The following is a 22,536-nucleotide window of genomic DNA, read 5'->3' as shown; positions in this document are numbered from 1 at the left end:
AGTTTAATTGTTATATTTTGGTATATATGTTTTCCTAATTGCTTTTACTGATAATATTTTCGAGATTTTTTTATTGAAAATATGTTGATAATATACTTACATATATATATATATATATATATTTATTAAAGTCCTATGTTTACATTTACATTTTGTTTTTTTTGTGGGGTTGTATACAGTTTGTAAAATTTTAAATTGACTTTACTTTTAACTCTTTAATTTTAATTCATTTGAAAAATTGTCTTACTGTTTTTTATTTATAAACGTGTTTGTAATTCATTTACATTATATAGTTTAAATTGTATTACTTTTAACTGTAGTATTATTAAAATATTGCTTTACAGTGGAAATGTATTTTGAGTAATCGATATTCCTGCCTTGTTTTGGATATTTTTTACACAATATATTAATATAAGTATAGCAAAATGGTATTCATGTAAACAATATTTTTGTCACAATATTTATGTGCCTCAATATATTTTATTTTAGGTTTAAAGTTTATGTGAAGAAAAAATGGTAGCATATAGAGTAATAAACATCATACAAGAGAAAACACAATGTAAGAAAATTATAAATATGGAACCAATGAAAACATATTAGTGATAAAAAAAAGGAAAAGAGAGGGAGGGGGAGGGAAAAATCAAAAAGTCTAATACAATCTTATTTTAAAAAACAGTAAAAGTAAAAGTACTATCTGAAACTTAGGGGCCCATTAGGATGGCGGGTGGATTGCCCCCGCCAGGCTGGCGGTAGCCACCGCCGGCCTGACGAGGGCGATGCGCCCGCCATCCTACCCTGAATGACCCCCCGCCATATGAGCATGGCGGGGGGTACCGCGGCGGACGGAAAGACCGTCCGCCGCTTTTCCGTCCCGGTCGCCTTGCGGCCTGAGCAGAAAAGGGTTTATATGGTGGCGGTGTCTTTTAGACACCGCCAGCCATATTAGGATAGGTATTTGTAAATGCCTTTCCGTGGTGGCAATGCCGCCACGGAAAGGCATGCGGAGTCCCCCTGCGGGGCCGTTGCGGGCCCCCAGTGACTCCGGCGGGTGCACATGGGGGGTACCTATGGCACCCCCCTGCATTTCAATGCACAACGTGCATTTTTAGCATTGCGGCGGGGGGTGCTTTTAGCACCGCCCGCCGCAATGCTAAAAATGCGGGAATCGCCCGTCACTGTGGCGGGCGCATCCTAATATGTACAACGGGACCCCCGCCCTTATGGCGGGTGGTCCCATTCACCGGTAGGATGACGGGCGGACAAAGTCCGCCCTTCAACCTAATAGGGGCCTAAGTCTCCATTTTCATAAATCAGAAGATTAGTAAGCATACTATAATCATAAACGTTTAAAATACAGAACTGAAGGGAAAAAGGAGTAGTATCAAATTACATATCTGGAACTAAGTTAAAAAGACAACAAACGAATTATGGAGGTTTTCTGACTTCATCCGGAGTATTAACGATAGCAGCAGAATTTGAAGCTATATCAGTCAAGTAAGTGGATAGAGGTAACCATAAAAGGTCTCTTTTAATGGCTAAAGATATAGGGGCGACATTACTTGTATCCAGTCTATGATGGAAACAAACAGCATTCCACCAAGCTCTGAAAGTAACTTAATCCGCTTGCTTCCAATTGAAAGTTGTTAAATGGAGGACTAGTGCTAACAGTAAGTCAATTAAGGAGGGGTTAGGAGATGGATGTGGCCAGGAAGGTGACAAGGAGCCTAAAAAGATTTTAAAGAGGGAAAAAGAGAGTGGGTGTGAAAGACTTTATTAATTTGGGACCAAACTAGAAACCAGAAATGGGAAAGGGAGGGGCAATCAAAAAGCATTTGTTTTAAATCAGCTGAAGGAGCTGTGCTGGACCAACAGGATGAGTAGAAATCCGTAGAGAAAGAGGCTAATTTCGTTGGGGTAAAAAGAAGGCGGTGGTATATGAAATAAAGAGTCTGAGATGTGTTAGCTGCTCTTGATGTCTTATGAATTTTTAACCATTATTTATCCCAAAACGGGATAGACCAACATTCTGCAAGATCCTTTTCCCAAGCCAATTCAGTCTTCCCCTTAGCCCTATCAGAGGAGAAAAATACATTTCTATATAGAGAAGAAGCCGATTAGAACATCTGGTAGAAATAGTAGGGCTAGGCAGTAAGGAAGAAAGGTATTGTACGAGAGGAGGTAAGAGTGAATCATATTGAGGTTTACAAGAAGAAGGTAAAGAAAATTGTAATTGAAGATCAGAGAAAGATAGCGGATTCTTATTAAAGACCTATTGTGAAATCCAAATTAAACCTTTAAGCCTCCAAGTGCCTCGATATTTTTTAACACAATATTTTGTCATGGAACCTTGCCTGGAATACTGGGCTCTCCTAGGGCCAGATGTAGGTAATCCCCGATTACCGATTCTTAAATACCGAATCATACCGATTCGGTATATAAGAACTGGCAATGGGATGTAGGTATATTTACCGAATTAATTACCGAATCGGTATGATTCGGTAATTAATGAATCGGTATTTACCGAGTCTGTAACTGCCATTGTTTCCTATGGGCCTTGAGGCCCATAGGAATCAATGTCAATTACCGAATCGGTAAATACCGAATCGGTAATTGGGGGAAATATTGAAGGGTGTCACTTTGACACCCTGTTGCACCCCTCAATTGTGCATGGGTGCACATGTTGCTGACATACATGCCCTTCGAGCATGTATGTCTGCAACATGGCACTGTTTAAAAAGCAAAAAAAATGCTTTTTCAATGGTTTTCTTAATTTACCACCAACTACTAGTTGGTGGTAAATTAAGAATTCTTAAACCCTTGTAGCACTGAAAACAGTGCTACCTACATCTGAAATTACAGAATCTGTAATTTTACCAATTCGGTATTTTACCGAATCGGTAAAATTACCGAATCGGTAAAATTACCGATTCTGTAATTTTACATGCCCCTACATACCAATGTCTAAATACCGGTCGGAAACGGCCGAAAATCGGTATTTTCGGCCATTTCCGACCGGTATTTTGACACCTACATCTGGGCCCTAGTGTATTAAGTTTTCCTGAGGTTTCATCTAGTGCATTTTGGCCTGCTCATAGGGCTTTATCTAGAATTGTGTATCGATTTTCGGCCGTTTCCGACCGGTATTTTGACACCTACATCTGGCCCCTAGTGTATTAAGTTTTCCTGAGGTTTCATCTAGTGCATTTTGGCCTGCTCATAGGGCTTTATCTAGAATTGTGTATCGATTTCTGTAGGCCACCACAGAATTATTGTTTTTAGCTCTATCTACCGGTATCCTCTAAAGTGTTGTGTCTATTGCCAGAGGCATCCAGACTGTCATGTTTATTTGCGGAGCATCTCTGGAAGGAAACACTTGGTTAGACAGAGCACCAAAACAAGTAACTTGTCTCACTGCATATTTCGTTTTTGCTTTATTCTCAGATGCGCCGTCTGATCACCCGTGGGGAGTGGCAGTCAGAGCAGCAGGACACGATGAAGACAGGCTCCTCCACCAACAACAACGAGGAGGAGAAGTCCCGTCTGCTGGAAAAAGAAAACCGGGAACTGGAGAAGATTATCTCTGAGGTGAGGAGGGTTTAACATATGTGGCAGATTCTGCTTTCAGTTTCCTGTTTCTGATTACACATAAAGATTGACACTAGGTCTCTGCACTAGTCAGCATGGTGGAGAGATTGAAGACCTTGCAACCATCACCACATGATACTTCCTACTTAACGCATAGTTAAATTATTTTTTCTAAACTGCAAAGAAAGCAGGTAAGCCAGTAGCACAAATATACATTGGGGCTCATTTATGAGCTTGTGCTGCATTGCAGCGCAGCAAGTCAATGCAAGTGTTGCATGCAGGATTATTTTTGTGCCGGAAGGGACACTTTCCTGCACAAAAACAATCCTGGAAGGCATAATCCTCTTTCTGTGTGTGCTGCAGTTCTAGCTGGAACTTCTAGTGAAGTTTCATTCCTGCTGTTTCCTCCAATGTCCACCATGGTTGAGAGACTGCTACTACACTGGCTGATGGTTTTGGAAAATCATGGGATGACATATTTATGCTAAGTTACTTGTTATACAGAAAAAGAAAAGACAGACATCAGTAAATTCAGACTGCGGTGGGGTGTCCCTGAGCAGACACCCAAACATGCATGCACACACAGGGCCCCATTTACAAACCTTTTCCACTAGTAGGTAATTCTGGAGTCTGAATGAGTCAGGATTATGTCATGGCTACTCATGGGAAATGTTTTATGACACAGACCCAAAGAGAATCGCTTTGAAGGGCTCGGCCTGACTTGCGGCAAAGAGGGAGAATGCTCAAGAAATGTAATCTTACAAGTGTGGATCCTTGTCATATCTCTTCTCTGCTTTTCATGCACTATCCCCTCTCTCTCTCTTTCTGTAGAAAGAAGAACGTGTCTCTGACCTCCGGCAGCAGCTCTCTGACCGCCGTGAGCTGCGCTCTCGCCGCCGGCTCTCCAACCCGTCGCGGGATAACTGTGCTGACAACCACTTCAACAACGCTGCGACTGCAGCCTCATCCCTGCACCAGCACAACCTACCACTGGTGCGCTGCTTGGTATCAGAACAGGGAGAGAAGCTAGGCCGCAACCACTGCGATGGAAGCCGCGTCCACTTGCTGTACAAATAAAAGGCGCCTCACGCAGGCAGCAGAACCTATCCACCTCCACTTGATGTTCAAGTCAAGGGATGGGTCCCTGCCTGCAATGACTCTTGTCCACCTCCACTTGATGTTCAAGTCAAGCGATGAGTCCTTGCCTGCAATGACTCTTGTCTGCGGCCACTTGCCATACAAGTTATAGACTGGTGCTATGCCAGCAGGGGCTGATGTCCACGTCCTCCTGTTGTACAAGAAGAGGACTGGTGTACTGTTAGCAGTGGCTCGCGTCCGCATACTGATGTACCGGTAAGAGGTGGTCTCGACAGACAAAGGATTCTGTCACTCCAGCTTGCAGTGCAAGTAGAAGAGCATGCACAGCCAGCAGTGGTTCCCACCTCTGCCCATCTGCTGCACAAGTAGAGGGGGGCTCAGCTGTTCGATCAATCCTTACGTGCTGTAGAAGACCATGCAAGGTGGGAGTGGTGTCTATAAACCTCTGTCTGTTGTATCAGGGGTTAGGTGGGTCCAGCCATGCACATATCTCCACCCCATCCACCACTGAGGGCAGGTCTACCTGCAGGTTCTTCATCAACATCTTCCAGATAGAGGAACACTGGTGGCCATATATTCCTTCCGGGTAGAGTGTATCTGCCAGAAGTTGTACCCCAGGCCTATCTGATGTGGATCAAACATGGAGGAGCCTCTCTGTAAATAACCGTAAGCCGCCTGCCTGTCTCAACCTGCCTCTGTGTCTCACTTGCCCTAACTAGGGGTCATTTCCTCCCTCCGGCATAGCATGTGGTGCCAGTACAGCGTTTGGTCATAACTCTTAAAAAGGGCAATTAACGGTGTGTACTAAACATGCTGCATGTGAATTATACGCACATACACACCACCAAATGCCCCGTACATCTCTCATCCCAGAGGGTTTCCCACCCCGTCTTGTCTCCAGCGCTGGCCCTTGCTACCTTCAGTCTTTTGTGTAATGCAGTCTACGCTTCAGGATGCCATTTGGGACCCCTCCCTTTCAGACACCCCACCGTCCCATGCACTCACCCAAACTGAGCCTGGTGGAGACAGGCAGGCAGGAGATTGTCTCCTACTCTTTTTATATCAGTTCAAACTTGTGAAAAGTATTCCCGCTTCTTGGCACTTTATAGTAGAGCTGTCTATCACCGTGAGCCCCGCCTCATGCCAGACTCCCCACAACACCCTGCTTGTCACCTGCATAAATATGAGGTGTGGGCTCTCTCTGAGTGGGTGATTTCAGTGATGTGGGTATTAATATGTAGAATTTTACATTTTTGCTACTTATACTGGTTATTATATGTAAATGTGCATATTGTGTCATATCTAAACATTACAGAGCGTGTGACTGAAATGTAGATCATAGGATATGAACAAATGTGTGTGTGCTACAGAGTGTGAATAGGTGTGTTTATCACAGGGTGTGAATAACTGTCATTCATATGGGGTGATTTACAGGGTATATCAAAGAGTGTGAATGTCTCTGTGAACCCTGATGGGTGTGAATAATTGTTTGAAACCAAGTGTAAATGACTGCGCCCAACACAGTCTGAATAACTGTCTATTTCACACATTTAGAGTGACCATCTCCCCTATGGTGGGTATTGCTGGGTGTGAATAGTGGTGTAAGCCCTAGTTCCATAGAAGGTGAATAAATGTGTTTTACATTGCTCGCATAAATGTGTGAGCATCAGAGTGTGGAATAACTCGGAATAACTCTGTGAGCCTCAAATTGTGGGGATAAATGTACATCATAGGGTGTGTCACTGCATACAGTACCACAATGTTTTAATAAATGAGTATGTACCAAAGTGTGAGACCAATTGTGTGTATCACATGCTGTGAACTAGCCCAGAGTGTAAGCACCTGTTTTCATCATTGGGCCTACAGCGCTGTGTCGGTTCTACCCCTCCTTCCCCATGTGAATAGCTGTGTATTCCACAGGCTGTGAAAAATTGCTATGTATGATTTACTCTGTGTCTCATGAAAAAGTGACTTCGAAGATGCCACTTAGGGGCAGATGTAGGTAAATTCAATTTAGCAAGTCCTTAATAGCGATTAAGGACTCGCTCAATTGAATGTAGGTAGGAATCGCAAAAATATTTGCGTTTCCTTAATATTCCTTAACTGCGAATCACAAATTGAGATTTGCAATCAAGGAATACCATCCCATTCATTCCTAAGGGCCAAGAGGGCCATAGGAATGAATAGGATTTGTGCCTGTAATTTGCGAGTAACCAAGAGGCACTCGCAAATTGCGGGGGTAATTTCACGGGTGCAAGGGTTCCAAAAGGACACCCTGTTGCACCCCTGAAATATGCATGTGTGCACATGTGGTGCACATACATGCCCTAAGGGCATGAATGTGTGCCATATGGCACTTTAAAAAAAGCAAAAAAGTGCTATTTTAAAGGAAATCGCTAACTTCCACCAACTTGAAGTTGGTGGTAATTATCAATTCCTTAAGTTTGTGCTACTTACATTGCATTTAAGGAATCGCAATTTGCGATTCCTTAAATGCAATCGCTAAATAGGGAATCGCAATTTTTGCGAATTCTTATTTTGCGAGTGTTTAATCTTACCTACATTGCTCAAAGTCAAATTGCGATTGCAAAGGCTGAAATTCTGAGAATTTCTGCATTTGCGATCGCTATTTGGCTTCCTACATCTGGCCCAAAATGCATTACTTAACCATCCGGACTCAAGGAGAAGCCAGAGACCTGACTGTAGTTGAACGAATGGAGACAACCTGGTCAACAGAGCTGAGACTGGAAACTAGAGGAAAGGTGGCTACCAAGGTCCAGAGATAGAGGAAGAAAAGGTAACCACCGAAGTTTAATAGATAAGAGAAAGGAAAAGCGGCTACCATAGAAATAAAGAGAATGTCCTCAGTAGTACAAGATAAGTTGCAGGAAGAAGATAAACAGAATATCATGAGTACAGGCACAGAGCAGTAACAAGGAGTGACTGCAGCCAGGCACAGGAAGCAAGCACAGCTAAGACGCATGAAAAAGCAGCGAAGACATGGAAATCGCATGTTTCCTGCCAACACAGGGGGATCTGAACACAGGATAACCACACACGCTGACTGCAGGGGCAGGAGATGCTAGCATGAAGCTTGGAAGCTCGGAGATGGTAGGCAAGTGACACTCCTGGCAGAGATTAAAAGCACTATTCAGGAAACAGGTAAAACCAAGAAACAGGGTGTGCCAAGAAGGACAGACAGATATTTAAAAAATCCAGGTCGATTCATAAATGGAAAAAACAAGCAAATTGTAAAGATATGATGTACTTATATAACAAAGTTGAAAGCTGCAGAGGCAGCACTACATAACTACTGCAGGCGGCAGGCCAGAAATTACAGAAAGAAGGCTCGTGTAAATGAGGAAACACCACAATAAAGACTGAACACTGCTCCGAAGTAAATGAGAGCCCTAAAACAGATATAAAGGCAAACATCTGAGGGTACAGTTTGGGTCATTCCCTAGCACCAGGCTAGAGTCAGAGGAGCCTGTTTGACGCGGATGGACCAGTGAGCCAAAAAGCAGGCCCGGAGCATGGATTGGATTGGATGTCAGCATTCTGCCCCAAAGCACACACAAACACAATAGGTGGGCCAAGTAAGGTGCATGTAACATTCTTGGTTCTATGAGCTATAGAGATGGTGTGGCGGGTGGGAGAATAGCGGATAACAAACAAAGTGTAAATAACTGTAGCCCATACAATGCAGTTAGCTGTAATGCATGCATCACTTGAAATGAATAATCATGTTTCACAGTTTGTAAATCACTGTATCATATAAGGAGGAATCCTGCGTGAATAAGTATCACAGGACTGAATAACACTGTTCCACAGAGTCTAAAAATAAGTTTGTGTGTCAATAACTTTGATCATCATAAGGTGAGAATAATGGTGTGCCCTCCACCATATATTATTATACTTGTGGAGTTAGCTGGTGTTCAGTTACACATACTCTAAGTCAAGGTAGCAATGATAGTTTAAGAAAAGCAGGTTTTTAATGTCCTCCTATTGAGGTAGCTAGAAAGGCATCTGCTCTCTAAAGGGAGGGAATTCCAGGTTTTTGCAGCCTGATAGGAAACAGCTTTGCCAGCTCGATGGAACTTTGTGATCTTACACACCTTTAACAAAATGCATTGGCAAAGCCAATAGGTCTCGCCTTTGAGACCTATTATCTTTGGCAATGATTATTAGCTATGCTGCGTTGCAGAGTAGCATGGCTGAAAATAATGTAAATTGAAAGAAAAGCACTATGACACGGCTGTCGCGTCATTTTGAAGTCGCACACCAACACAGATGAGTGTGCCTAGAAAAAGAGGGTTTTTTTATTTGCTAGTCTGAGGTCTGTGTGCAATGTGCTTTTTCACTACTGTGCTAATGCACTTTAAAAAAAAAAGCAAACAAAAGGGGGAGTGTTTTGGGGTGGGGTGCAGACCGGGGACGAGGCATCACAGAGGGAGGGGCAGTAGAGAAAGTTGTGTATGGGGAGAGAAGTGCAAGCGAGGGACAACAATGGGAAAGCACACGGACAATGGATGGAGGGTGGGCGGGCGAATGCAGCCCCAAATGGGCACAAGTAAGGGGTCTCTGCTCCAGGAGAGAGGGACAAATACCAGAAGAGGAAGGTAAGCCCACCGACACTGGCGAATAAGAAGTAAGCAAATGTGAGTGACAAGCCAACCGATGGTAAGCAATGAGTGGCTCTAAGCTCACTGTAATCTAACAATTTGACTCGCAGCAGAGACCACATGCGGTGTCTTAGGCAAGACCTAAACTAGCCAAAGAGGAGCACCTGAGATGAAAGGATACATGCCTGGAATATGTGCACTGGACAAATAGAGGGACGATTTTATGAATGGCTTTGAAACAGATGCACAGATTTTTCAAATAATACCTTTTTGTTTGTAAACTAGTGTAATGCTGTGAGGTAGCCAGAGATGGAGGAATGACACCACAAATTAAGGAGCAGGCAGGCTGCTGCATTATGCACAATCTGAAGTTGATGAGTGGCACATGCAGGGAGGCCCAGATAGAGGTCATCCACGTGATCGATTCTAGACTCTACAACTACTTGAATGATAGATCAATGTGATTCTTTAGGAAGAAAAGGAAGGATTTTCCTCAGCATCCTCCATCCTAAGGATGGAGGATGCAGGCTGCTGACATTTTAGATTTCTGGGGTTTAAAAGAGAGCGTGTTACCGAACAAGATTCTTCACAGTAGTAGAATGGACAGGACATTGGCCCAGGTTATCGGGCCAACAGCTGGACGCCCATATATATGTACATGAAGAACTGCCACATATCATAGCCTCAGTTTTATCCGAGTTAAGGTTATGATAATGTGCCATTGCCCGCAATGGAAGAGGAGGTGAACCCCTTCAATATTACCAATAAACCTCATGACCAGTTGGGTATCATCTGCAAAGCACATACAGCTCAGACAGATTGTGCTGGCGAAGTTGGTCAGAGGTGCTACCTAAAGGTTCAAAAGCATAGAGGCCTGCGACAAACCCTGAGGGACTCCGCATGAGACCAAACACGCCTTGGATCTGAAAGGAAGCAGGAGTACTGTGAGTCCAGGCAGATAAAGAGACAAAATCCAGCCTCACCACCAACACGTTATGACAGTGTTTATGAATAAACGTGTGTCCCTCAAAGGGTGTGATTAACAGTGTATTACAGCGTAGAGGTAACCGTGCACCCCCACAGCCCTTGATGGTGCAGAGTGTGTATAAATGTGTGTCTGATTATTGTGGATATCACAGGGTGATAATGATTGCGTATCCACCAAAGGGTGATATTAGCTGTATTGTATTTCTCACAGGGCTTGAGTAAATGTGTGCGTGTGTGTGTTGATGATGAGAGGGCAGGAATAAACTACAAACTCTGAGAAGTGTGATAAGGTGTTTCTTACTGAGGGCTTTTTTGTGCCATTATATCAGACTGGATATGTGTGCATCTCAGAGCTGACATTAACATTTTTTCGGATGCAGAGAGCTCTTTGACAGATGAGGGGTACGCCAGAGTCTTCGACAGTATGGATGTTTTGACATGGCAGATGATCATACCCTTTCCGGGATAAATTATTCATATTTTTATGTTGTGGAACACTGATGATGATTTGCTATTAGAATAAACATTATTTCTAAACAATGTTTTGTCTTTGTTTTCATTGTACACTAACATACAAGGTTGCAAGAGTGTGCCCCAGTGTCCCTTATAAGGGAGGTAGACTCTAAGGGCCTCATTTATGAGGCTGTGCGTCACTTTTACGCTGCCGGTGCGTCACGTTTTGTGACCCACCAGTGTCGTAAAAAATGCGCCTTGTTGCGCCATATTTACAAAGTGACGCACCTAGTTAGATGCGTCACTTTGTAAACCCCTGCGCCACATTATACCTGCACCAGGTATAATGTATGCAAAGGGGGCGTATTGACGCAAGAAAGGGTCGTAGAAGTGACGCAGTGAAATCTATGAGATTTCACTGCGTCACTTCTAGGACACCATTGCGTCAAAATCTTGCGCCTGCCTCACAGCAGGTGTAAGACTGACGCAGGCCCTTTCAGGTGAAAGGACACATTGCTGGAGTTGCATCACTTTTGTGACATACTCCAGCAATGCGTCACTTTTGCGCTTACAGATACGTCAGAAATACTGACGTATCTGTAACTCCTTGCGACATGATGCGTCATACATTAAATATGACGCAGCAGGTATGTCGCAAGGAGTGCGCACTGAGAAGTGACTCATCGCTGCTTTCACGCAGCGATGCGTCATTTCTCATAAATGAGGCCCTAAGTGTAAACTGGTGGTACATGATAATGCTGAAAAGCACTTTGGGGAGACTTCAGTGAATGGGGTCCCTATGAGTGCATGGTGCCATACCTGTGCCTGCCGGATCTTGGTGGTGGAACGTTGGTTTCCCCATAGAAGTACTTGAATGGTCAAGTGTGCCAGTTCAAAAAAAATCCATGGTACCCTGTGACCCTGGACGGCCGGAGGGTGGGTGCACAGCGAAAGGTAACTGTATGTCAGAGACAACTTATAAACTGCATTCTATGCAGTGAATTATCACAGTGTGAGAGAAACACGAGAGTGTGAGCACCCAGATTGCGTCACAGAAAGTCTCTTAAAGTACCCACCTTAACTTTAGGGCTCAGGAACCCAAGAGAAGAGCAGGGGGTAGAAAGGTGTGACCTGCAGTGGGAAGCCCATTAGGCATGGGATTTCCTAATCTACATGGAGACGACCATTCAACCTACACAGCAGAAGCCACATCTGACTTGGGGATAATGCCTGTGTTGCGTGATAGGCAACAGGAGACATGGACGATGCAGACCCTCACAGGACACATAGGGGCAGATTTACAAGCCCCTTGCACCTCTTTTACGTTGCGTTACTTTTGTGATGCAGAGGCGGCGCAAAAGATGCGCCATGCTGTGGGGTATTTACAACGTGACGCATCTGGGAGATGCGTCACGTTGTAAAGCCCTGCGCCAGAAGTAGGCGTTTCTGCGCTGTGGTGGAGCGTTCCGGAGCAGGAACGCCTTCCCAAAGTGGCTGAGTGAAATCTACAAGATTTCAATCAGTCACTTTTGAGCCCATGCTGCATCAAAACCCTGTGCCTGCTTGAAGCAGGCGTAAAGATTGATGCAGCATTGTAAAGATCGGGCCCCCCAGAGCATTGGTGGAGCTGCGTCACGCTCGCGACGCAACCCCAGCCATGCACCGCCTTTATGGCACAGATGTGCCACGCATCTGTGCCGCTTTTGCCCCATGGTGCCATGGTGGCGGAGCCGTGGCGCACAATAACTGGCGCATCCCTGCTGATATACAGGGATTCGCCAGTTATTGTAAATCTGCTCCATAGTTTGCCAACTCTGAGGGTTTAGGTCCCTACGCAACTGTGATACAATACAGTTCAGTATTGGGCTATCCCCCACCCAGACCGTCTCCGGATTGCTTATATACCAGCCGTCAGGACCCTGCAATGCATTCCTAGAGTCCTTCCCCGATCTGATAGCAGATATCACCGCTAGTAAAAGGGCAGTGACTATGGGCCATATGTATCAAAATCCTCTTTTGCGATTCTCAAATAGCGATTTTTTGCTAATTGCTATTTGAGAATCGCAAAATGCTATGTATGTAGGATTTGCAATACATTTTGTGAATCCTACATATTCCTTTATTGCGAATCTTAAATTGCGATTCGCAATTAAGGAATACCTCCCCATTCATTCCTATGGGCCGGCCCATAGGAATGAATGGGAAGACATTCTCAATTTGCTATTAGCAATTAGAGAATCGCAAATTTAGAATGCAATTTCAAGGGTGCAAGGGTGTCAAAAGGACACCCTGTTGCACCTCTGAAATAAGCATGGGTGCACATGTGGCTCACATACATGCCCTAAGGGCATGTATGTGCTTCGCATTGCACTTTGAAAAAGGCAAAAAAGTGAATTTTTCAAAGAAATCGCAAATTACCACCAACTTGAAGTTGGTGGTAATTTGCGATTCCTTAAGGCCAATTGCACTTTTTTGGTGCTTCTTACATTGTATTTAAGGAATCGCACAATTTGCGATTCCTTAAATGCAATAGCAAAATAAGGAATCACAAATGTTGCGATTCCTTATTTGGCACACAGATTTGCCTTCATACATACCAGTAAGCAAAATTGAGATCGCAAACGCTGAAATTCTGCGAATTTTGGCGTTTGCGATCGCAATTTTGCTTGATACATATGGCCCTATGCTAGGCGATTTCAATATTCACCTAGACAAACCTAATAACTCAGCTACAATCAGACTAACCCAAGACATGGAAGCCATGCAACTCACACAGCATGTTCAATTGGCCACACATGAAAAAGGACATACAATAGACGCAATCTTCTATAATGATTCTAATCTAAAGACAGACACACCCATACCAGTCCCATGGTCAGACCACCTCCTTATTCCTTTCACTCTGGCCAAAATACAAACACAAAATATAGGAATAAACGCCCCGAAGCCAGGTAAGAAGTGGCCTAGAATCATACCAGACAGCATGATCAAGCCCCTAGAAAGGAATATCCCGGTCTTGACAGGGGATGTATGTTAGAAAGGCGACCCCGGGGGAGGCAGAAGATGTCTGACTGACCACCCCTAGGTCCACCCCTCCGTCGAGAAGTAGCCGAGCGTTATCGAGAGGCCTCCTGGGTGAGGGCCCTCTCCTAGGATCGTACAGCAGAGTAACCCCAACACTACAAACGGACACCACACAAGAGGTTAAGTTCTTAGGCTTTATCAAGAATAAAGGTTGCTGGGTCTCAGCGGTATATACAGGCAGATCGAGGGATCTGTAGAGTCTCGTAAAAGGGACAGGGTAGCGGGACAGTCTCGGTATGGATACCGGAAGGGATACCCTGCGCACAACTCTCAATCCTCGAGCCGGGGGTTCCTAGAGGTCAAGCCGCGGCAGCGCCAGCAGGCTCTCAAGATGGTTCAGCCGCAGCAGCGCCAGCAGGCTTGTGGTAAATAAATAAATAATACCCTATTTTTGAATGAATAAATGAATAACAGATAGCTCAATAAATAAGAGTCAAGATTCGAGGTAGTAGGAGTTTTGCAGGTTTAATACAGCATAAGGACAGGAACAGGATGACCTGCACGGGAATAGGATGGCAGCTGCCGGGGACAGGATCGGGAATGACGGCGTCTAACTTTTAATAACAATACATGAGCATATATACATAACGCAAACACATAGCATTACATTGCAATAGGCATAGCAGTGGGTGGAGCAATAGGCGTGACGCATAGCAGTCGTGAAAGATAAGGGTGAAAAGAGGTGTAACAGGGCGTATACATAGACATGTGATGCAAACGTAACAGAATATGTCATGAATGGGGCGGAAACCATGGAGGGGGCTACCTGAGGAGCCGGGACCTCTAACCTGATGGTGCGCGCAAACTAGCAATGACGTATCACTAGGAGAAGCTGGGGGCTATGAACTCTGTGCTAGGAGCAGAGACTGAAGTCTGGAGAGTCAGGGCGACATGTACCTAAGCAGTATCTAGTATCTGATGTTTAGAGAACATGTTGATATAAACTAGAAGTCAGGAGGGGAAAGGCTAACTTGATTCTAAGACTGGAGCATGCATTATTCTACATGTCGTGCGTGATGAAGAATATTAAATGACCATTAATACAGTATTTCTCTAACGTGGAGACGTGAAGGCTAGACAATGACGGAAACTATCGATGCGATTCAGTAGCTTTAGGAATGTAGAGAAGGAGGACTGAACTGATAACTGGAATCATAACATATTCTTGGCAGACTCAGAGGCAGAGCCAGGGTGAGCCGGGCACTGCGAGGCAGGAAGTAAGTGAAGGGTCGAGGATACAGGTGGGGGCTGTATCGCTCCTCAGCGAGGGTTCAGGAGACAGAAGCCGGATCTGGTGTCCGGGCCCTTTTGAGGCCTAGAAACGGGGACTTTTCAATAGAATAACGTGCACACTGAGAAGCGTGGCAACGTAGTTTTACATAGGCCTGATATTCGTAGTATTCACGAGAACTGGAACTGACATACTAGAGGTGGACACTACTGTAATTGCGTCTTGAATCGAACATGGGGAATACATATGCATATTTAATCATGCACACATAACATATGATGGATGACACGTAGGGACACAGAACATGGCAAAATTTACTTTTCCACATTCCCTCCTTGTCACTACGTTTCCATCAGGAAACATCAATATTCATGATACCATCTATCATTTCATACAGTATCATTTGTTCGTCTCGAATTATCCTGGAACGGGATTTAGAACGGGGCTTGGGACTAGGAATACATGATGTAGCACAAATGCCGCAAATCGCAGGGCCACATTGTATACAGAGGCAGCAGCTGAATATGATCGCTACTGCAATACCTAGAAAGGACAAGACTTTCCACCCCCAGGCGGAAATTATATTCCAGAACCAACCGGACCATGTCCAGGTGCCTGGATCTTGGTGTAACAGATGGGCAATTTTATGGAGTCTGGTTATAGCTGAATAAACAGACGGCGCGTTATTTGGAATGAAAATGCAGCAACTAGATCCGATGACTCTACAGGCCCCGCCCCTATCGGCCAGTATGACGTCAAGGACGAGACGATTCTGTAAAACGACAAATCTCATAGCAGATTGCTCTTCGGTTAAGTTACCTAGAGCAGAGGCAGTCTCATTGACTACAGCTTCAAGGGTTCTGGTTAACCTACGGATTAGTTTACTATTCTGGATAGGTCCTATAAAGAAAAAGAAACCTCTGTTGAAATCTGTATACTGTTCTAGGGCAGTTTCAGTATAATCGACAATTGGGGACTCCCTTCTATGTCTAATGTGTACTAGATGTGTGTTTCTATGGTAATCAGGTGGGGCTAGGAAAACTGGTGGCAGTAGGAAGGCAATGTAACAGGTTCCCTCCCAATCGAGGGGCAGACGAACATATGCAGTTTGACCACAAATAAAATAAGAATGACGTGAAGCTTTGAAAACAGATTTCCCACTGTCACTATACTTGACAATAGTAGTACAATCACTATGTCCTACGTGTACAGAACCATAATTTCGGACACATAATTCACCTTTGACTGGTAGTACTGAAATAGCAGGTAAATCTGGAGTGGAATCAGACTGAACATTCAAGACCATGAAATTCGAAGAATAATTACCTAAATTATACACTTCATTTTCTAGATCTAACCCGGTTCTGTGGGGGAGACCTTGCTTGTCTGGAAAACATGTGCTGTTAAGAAAAGACATATCTGTTGAGGATGACGTTAACGTGGACCATGCTCCACACGAACCATTATGTGAAAACGGATAAGGAAAGAGTGGCAGAACTCCCTTCGGTGTCTGGAAAGGGGGGAGTCGACCACATACCCAACAATTAGTGGCATTGCTGGTCTGGTGTGAATAATGTAACATGCGGATAAAAGAATTATTTCGCATAGCGAGGCGGTAAGAGAGTTCATGAGGAGGCAGATCACTAAACATATGCTCTACTGTAGCATTAGCAGACTTATTTACATGAGAAACTGGGAAACACAGGTAAAATGCGTAACTGGTGCAGGAAATCATAATGCTGAGAAATAATATGAAACATAGAAAAACGATACATCGAATAGAGTTTTGACTAACTCTCTCACTATGGGGGTCTATTTTATACATGTCAGAAACAGTCTAACCGTTTCACCTAGGGGAGGACTTAGACAATCAAACTGGCTGACTTATTTTACTAGACCGGAGTTTCAACTTATACTCCTGCTGCGGAGTCTTCTCTAACAGGGGAGGGTTTGTAGCAATGTCTTTTGCGGGACAGTCCTTGAGAACAATATTTTGGCAATCCGTCAAATCCTGGGAAATGTTCTTTGAGACGGGTTTCAGTCCATAAAACTTCTTCACGTGCGAAAGGTGCACCCAGCCTTTGCGACCTTCCAACTTCACGGCTGTACGGGTGGCGAGGAGGACCTGTCGGGGCTCCTTCCAGCGTGGCTCCAGCGGACTTGAGCGGTCAAAATTGCGGACAAGGACCATGGATCCTGGAACGATTTCATGCGGTGCCACCTCGGTATTGTCTGGAAATGCGGCGGCAACCTGTGAACGACAAGAGTTGAGGGCAGACATCAAGGAAGCTAGGTAATCTGTCAGCATATTACTTGAAACATCGGTAATACTTCGGGGTCTAGGAGTACCCCACATGTTAGGGGGGCGGCCGAAAACGACCTCATACGGGGACAGACCTGATCTGGAATGTGCGACCATGCGCATATAGAACAAGGCAACTGGCAGAGCTACTAGCCAGTCCACACCTTTCTCTTTACACACTTTAGCGATGCGGATTTTCAGGGTCTGGTTATGTCTCTCTACGAGACCGGCTGCTTCAGGATGGCGTACACAATGGAACTTCCACTGGTACCCTAACAAAAGGGAAACATGCTTCATCAACTCAGATGAGAATGGCTGGCCGTTGTCAGAATATACGACTCTAGGGAGTCCATAACGGGGGAAGAACTCACGAACCAACTGCTTGGCAGTGGTCGCGGCTGTGTAATCTGGGACTGGATATGCTTCTGTCCACCTGGACAAAGCGCATACAACTACAAGGACATACTTGAAACCTCGACATCGCTCCATCTGAATATAATCCATCTGGAGGACTTCAAAAGGGTGGTCAGGAGGCTGGAATCCACCTTGTTCCACCGGGACACTTTTACCTGGATTAAACTGACAACATATCATACAGGTACGGACTTTTTGCTTGGCTGCAGCTCGTAAATGCTTGTTGAACCAAATGTTCTGGATACTGTCTAACATAGCTTTTTCTCCTAAATGTGCTGGACTATGTGCGGTATTGATAATGACTTGAACCATAGAGTCGGGGAGAAACCATGTGGCTCTACCCTTCGTTAACCATCCTTGATCTGTCTGGACCCCTCCTTGTTCGGACCATTTCTTGATTTCATCGGGAGTAGCGTGTAACTGTATGTCTATGACATCTTGTGTAGGGTCTTTAACTGTCATACATGTAATCGGATCTGGAGTGTGTGTCATGTTAACTGGAATGTCTAGAGTCTGTGCTGTAAGCTTGGCTGTGCGATCTGCTAGATCGTTACCTTGAGAAATGGTGTCAGTAACTTTCGTATGTGCTTTGCACTTCATGATAGCGATAGATGTCGGTAAATGTATGGCATCTAACAGAGCTTGAATAAGGAGACCATGCTGAATCTTGGTTCCATGAGAAGTCATGAAACCTCTCTCCTGCCAGAGCACTCCAAAGTCGTGTACGACTCCGAATGCGTAGCGTGAATCTGTGTAAACATTAACTTTCCGGTTCTTAGCGTGTAGGCAGGCTTGTGTCAGAGCAACTAGCTCTGCTGCTTGAGCGGACAGGGTGTCAATACGGTGTGTTTCAATAACTTCAGTGTCAGTAGTCACTGCATACGCGGCGACTAGTTCTCCTGTACTTGTTCTCATACATGAACCATCCACATAAAGTGTCAGGTCGGGGTCTGGTAACGGAGTATCTGTCAGATCTTGTCTTGGCTTTGTCGTAATGTTAACTACTTCCACACAGTCATGTGTGGCAGAATTCGAAGTAACTGATGGTAACAATGTAGCAGGATTTAAAATGTTGCAGCGTCTGATTTCTATGTGTGGCTGGAACAGTGTCAATTCATAACCTGTTAAACGTGCAATAGTCAAGTGCTGAGTCTGTGTTCGGTTTAAAAGAACTTCCACGGAGTGTGGAACTTGTACTGTCAAGGAATGTCCTAATACTATGGAATCACTTGGTCTGATAGCTAGTGCTGTGGCTGCAACTGACTTGAGGCACGCAGGCAGAGCCTGGGCTACAGGATCTAATGTGCTCGAAAAATAAGCACATGGCTTGTATTGTCCTGCTTGATCTTGTGTGAGAACAGATAATGCTGTACCTTCCCGTTCAGTTACGAAAAGTGTAAAAGGCTTACTGTAGTCCGGTGTAGCTAGGACTGGAGCTTGGCATAGGGCTTTCTTTAACTCATTGAAACTGAGTGTATGTTCAGATGTCCAAGGGAGGACAGTCGATACGGCTGCCTCCTGTGTCGTTAACTGTATCAATGGCTTGGCTAGAAATGCATACTGAGGAATCCATTGTCTGCAGTAAGAAGTAAGGCCAATAAAAGCACGTACCTCCTTCTGGGTCTTGGGCTGAGGAAGACTCGCTATTAACTGGATACGGTCTGGTGTCAACTGCCTACCCCTCTTGGACAGTAAGTGTCCTAAGTAGACCACTTGCTGGACACAGAATTGAAGCTTAGAAGGGGACACCTTGTGCCCCATCTCGGCTAGGAAATACAAGACTGTAAGGGATGCTCGCTCGCAAGCACGTTCAGAACGGGCTGTGACCAGTAGATCATCGACATACTGGAGCAGGGCAGTGTCAGTTGGCATGTGAATGTTGTCTAGTTGTCTCTTGAGTGCTTGACTGTAAATACTAGGACTTTCTGTGAAACCTTGAGGAGCTCGTGTGAACATATAGCTCCTTCCATGTAAACAGAATCCGAAAAGAAACTGGCTGTCTGGATGAATGGGGACACTGAAAAATGCGTTCTTGAGGTCTATGACAGTGAAAAATGAAGCTTCGGAATCAATGGCTGTTAATAGGGAAGAGATATCTGGGACAACTGGATACTGGGGAATGATACATTTATTAAGCTCTCGTAGGTCAATCACTAATCGATATACTGGGGGTGCATTTGGATCAGTACGTTTCATGACTGGAATGATCGGAGAATTGCATACATTGGAGTCAGTTTCTACAACTACTCCTTGAGCCATGAGCTCGTCAATAATTTTGGATAAGGCTGCTACAGCCTCAGGTGGCAATCTGTACTGTCTGATTCGTGGTAACACTACACCTGGCTTAAGAGTCACACGATGGGGTGTGATTTGCATGTAACCTACATCAGTTGGACCTTGCGCCCATAAATGCTGCGGAACATTAGACAATCTGGGATCAAAATCTCGTAATACATAGTGACCCTTAAAGTCACGTAGAAACAATCGTATTCCCTCTGGGGAACAGCATATAACTGCACCTAACTCTTTCAGTGTTTTAATGCCTAATAGGTTTTCTGGACATGACTTAGTAAGTAACAGATCAGTGGTACGGGACAATGGACCTACTTCTAGAGTAACTGGCTTTGAAATTTCATTTACGATAGGTTTTCCTGAAAATCCAAGGGAAACATTTCTTGAGCCTGAGAGCGGAGCCCCTGGAACTTCGGCGTGACTAATTGTGGTCCTACTTGCCCCTGTATCAATCAAAAACTTTCTGTCTTTCCCTAATACTTGACTGTGAACATAGGGACCTTCTTGATCTACAGGTATCTCGATGAGAGGCAAGCCTACCTCCCTCTCTAGGCTGTTTCATGAATACTGTTGGTACTCTGGATACTCAGACTGTGCATACTGGTACATCTGCTGTGTGACGTGCTGTGTTGCAGCGATAGGCTGCGGAGCTGTAACTGTCTGTGGCGCATTCTGTGGCTGAGGAATCTGTGAAACTTGTTCTTGTCTAGGCGGACGTGGTCTTTCTTTAGTCTTACCGGTAGCTATATTATGTTTCAGAACTGCACACTCAGTTATAAAATGACCTGGCTGTTTACAATAATTGCAGTTCCCTTTAACGGGAGCTGCAGGATGACTGGCTTGATTTGGACCCCTCTTCTGACTGTCTTGAGGAACAGATTGTGCAACTAGTACTTTCATTTTCGTGTCTTTCATACGTTTTCTCTCGTGTTCTTGTTCTTCCCTGATTCTATTCTGGTGGTATTGGAGCATCTGCAACATCTGGGACGGGGTATTAGCTTGCCAGGTACTTTCGACTTTCAAAACTCGATTTTTAATTTGTGGGCTTGAATTCTCGACTAATTTAGTAACAAAAAGGTGAGGGTATGACTCACTACTTGTCTTGAGGCCACTGTTGATGCTAAAACATTTCTCAAATCTGGAATAAAAATCACTAATATCTTCGTCTTGTTTCTGTTTACAGGCTGAGATTGCATCCCAGTCTTCTTTTCTAGTTGTCAATAATCTAGGTAAAACTTGTATTAATAATTCTGGTAATTCTTTACATTTCGCTCCAAGACCGGTACCTGGTACTCGTGCCTTATCTTCAGCTTCTAGAACTGCCCAATCGATCTTTTTCTCTCCCACCTCCCATTCTTTTTCCTTGAGCTTTTCATACACCCCTGCGGGCAGCAGAACTTTTAACATTTTAATTATATCTGGATACGTGTATTCTCCCATACGGAGCATGTCTTTTAATTCTCGATGGAACCCTGCTGGATCTTTATCATGACAGGGGATTAATTTCTTCATCTCTAGGAGTTCCATCTTTGTAATCGGAGTGTAAACAAACACTCGTTCTAGTTCGCCACCCGTTCCTCTAACTGGGTGGACTTCTCGTAACGGATTCTGTCTCTCCATGTAAAATGGTTTACTTTCTGGGGGTGAGACATGAACAAAATGCGGGTTCAAAAACGTTCTATATTTGTGACGCTGTTCTAGAATGACACTAATTAAATCGGTACCTAAACCTTTCCATCTATACTGGAGTAACTCGTTCAGGATATCATGTAACGGGCCTGGATCAGAGTGCTGACCCTCATACAATGTAATGAGGTGCTGAATCATATACATACCCGCCAGTCGTTGCTCGGCTGGGGGCATTTTCAGAAACATTTGTGCCACTATTTCGTCTGGAAAAGTGGTAGAATCAGTAATCCATCGGACTGCTGATCGGACTAGTTCTTGTTCATGCATGGTACTCAACTCACTGTAACCGATTCGTGATTTCAGAATGTGATCGGTAGCTTGAAACACTTGTTCTAGAGAACCTTGTTCTGGTGCTGGATGATGAAAAATAGACTTGTGTTCTAGGCGTAAATGGCGATCTGGAAATCTAGATTTTCCTACATACGCTATTCTGTCGGGATTCTCGTCCTCTACCTCTTCAGTATCAGAGTTACTTTCTTTCTCGCTTACTTGTGCTGCTTTACGTTGATCGTGTAACCTTATTATTTCTTTACGAATTTTCTTGTACATACTGTCCATAGCACTGATAGTCTTGTGCTTACCCTCGGCTATACTATTACTCCACTTTGTCAGGGCTCTCATTTCGGCTTGATTTTTGGACGGGTAATCTTGTTCTCTTATTAGACAATTAATCAGAAACTTTAATATCATGAGCTGGGTCTCAGCTTTCCTTTGGGACATGACATCACTAATACTTTCTGGATCTTCCCCTGTACGGATGAAACGATATATTCTGTCTA

At 44.4% G+C, this 22,536-nt stretch overlaps 1 protein-coding gene across 1 annotated transcript in view; it reads left to right on the top strand.

Annotated features, from left to right (window-relative positions):
• GABBR1 (gamma-aminobutyric acid type B receptor subunit 1) overlaps positions 1 to 6,478 on the top strand; it is a 685,831-nt gene extending 679,353 nt beyond the window's left edge. Inside the window, exons 22-23 of the mRNA XM_078645697.1 lie at positions 3,442 to 3,585; positions 4,417 to 6,478. Coding sequence (XP_078501823.1) covers positions 3,442 to 3,585; positions 4,417 to 4,662 — 390 coding nt within the window. The 3' untranslated portion in view covers positions 4,663 to 6,478. The remainder of the gene's footprint in view (positions 1 to 3,441; positions 3,586 to 4,416) is intronic.
• The last annotated feature ends 16,058 nt before the right edge of the window (positions 6,479 to 22,536 follow it).

The sequence above is a fragment of the Lissotriton helveticus genome, chromosome 5_1 (assembly GCF_964261635.1).
Source record: "Lissotriton helveticus chromosome 5_1, aLisHel1.1, whole genome shotgun sequence".
NCBI classification, from domain to species: Eukaryota; Metazoa; Chordata; class Amphibia; order Caudata; family Salamandridae; genus Lissotriton; species Lissotriton helveticus.
Note: the sequence above shows the minus strand (reverse complement) of the source record. Positions and strands in the feature narration are given on the sequence as shown.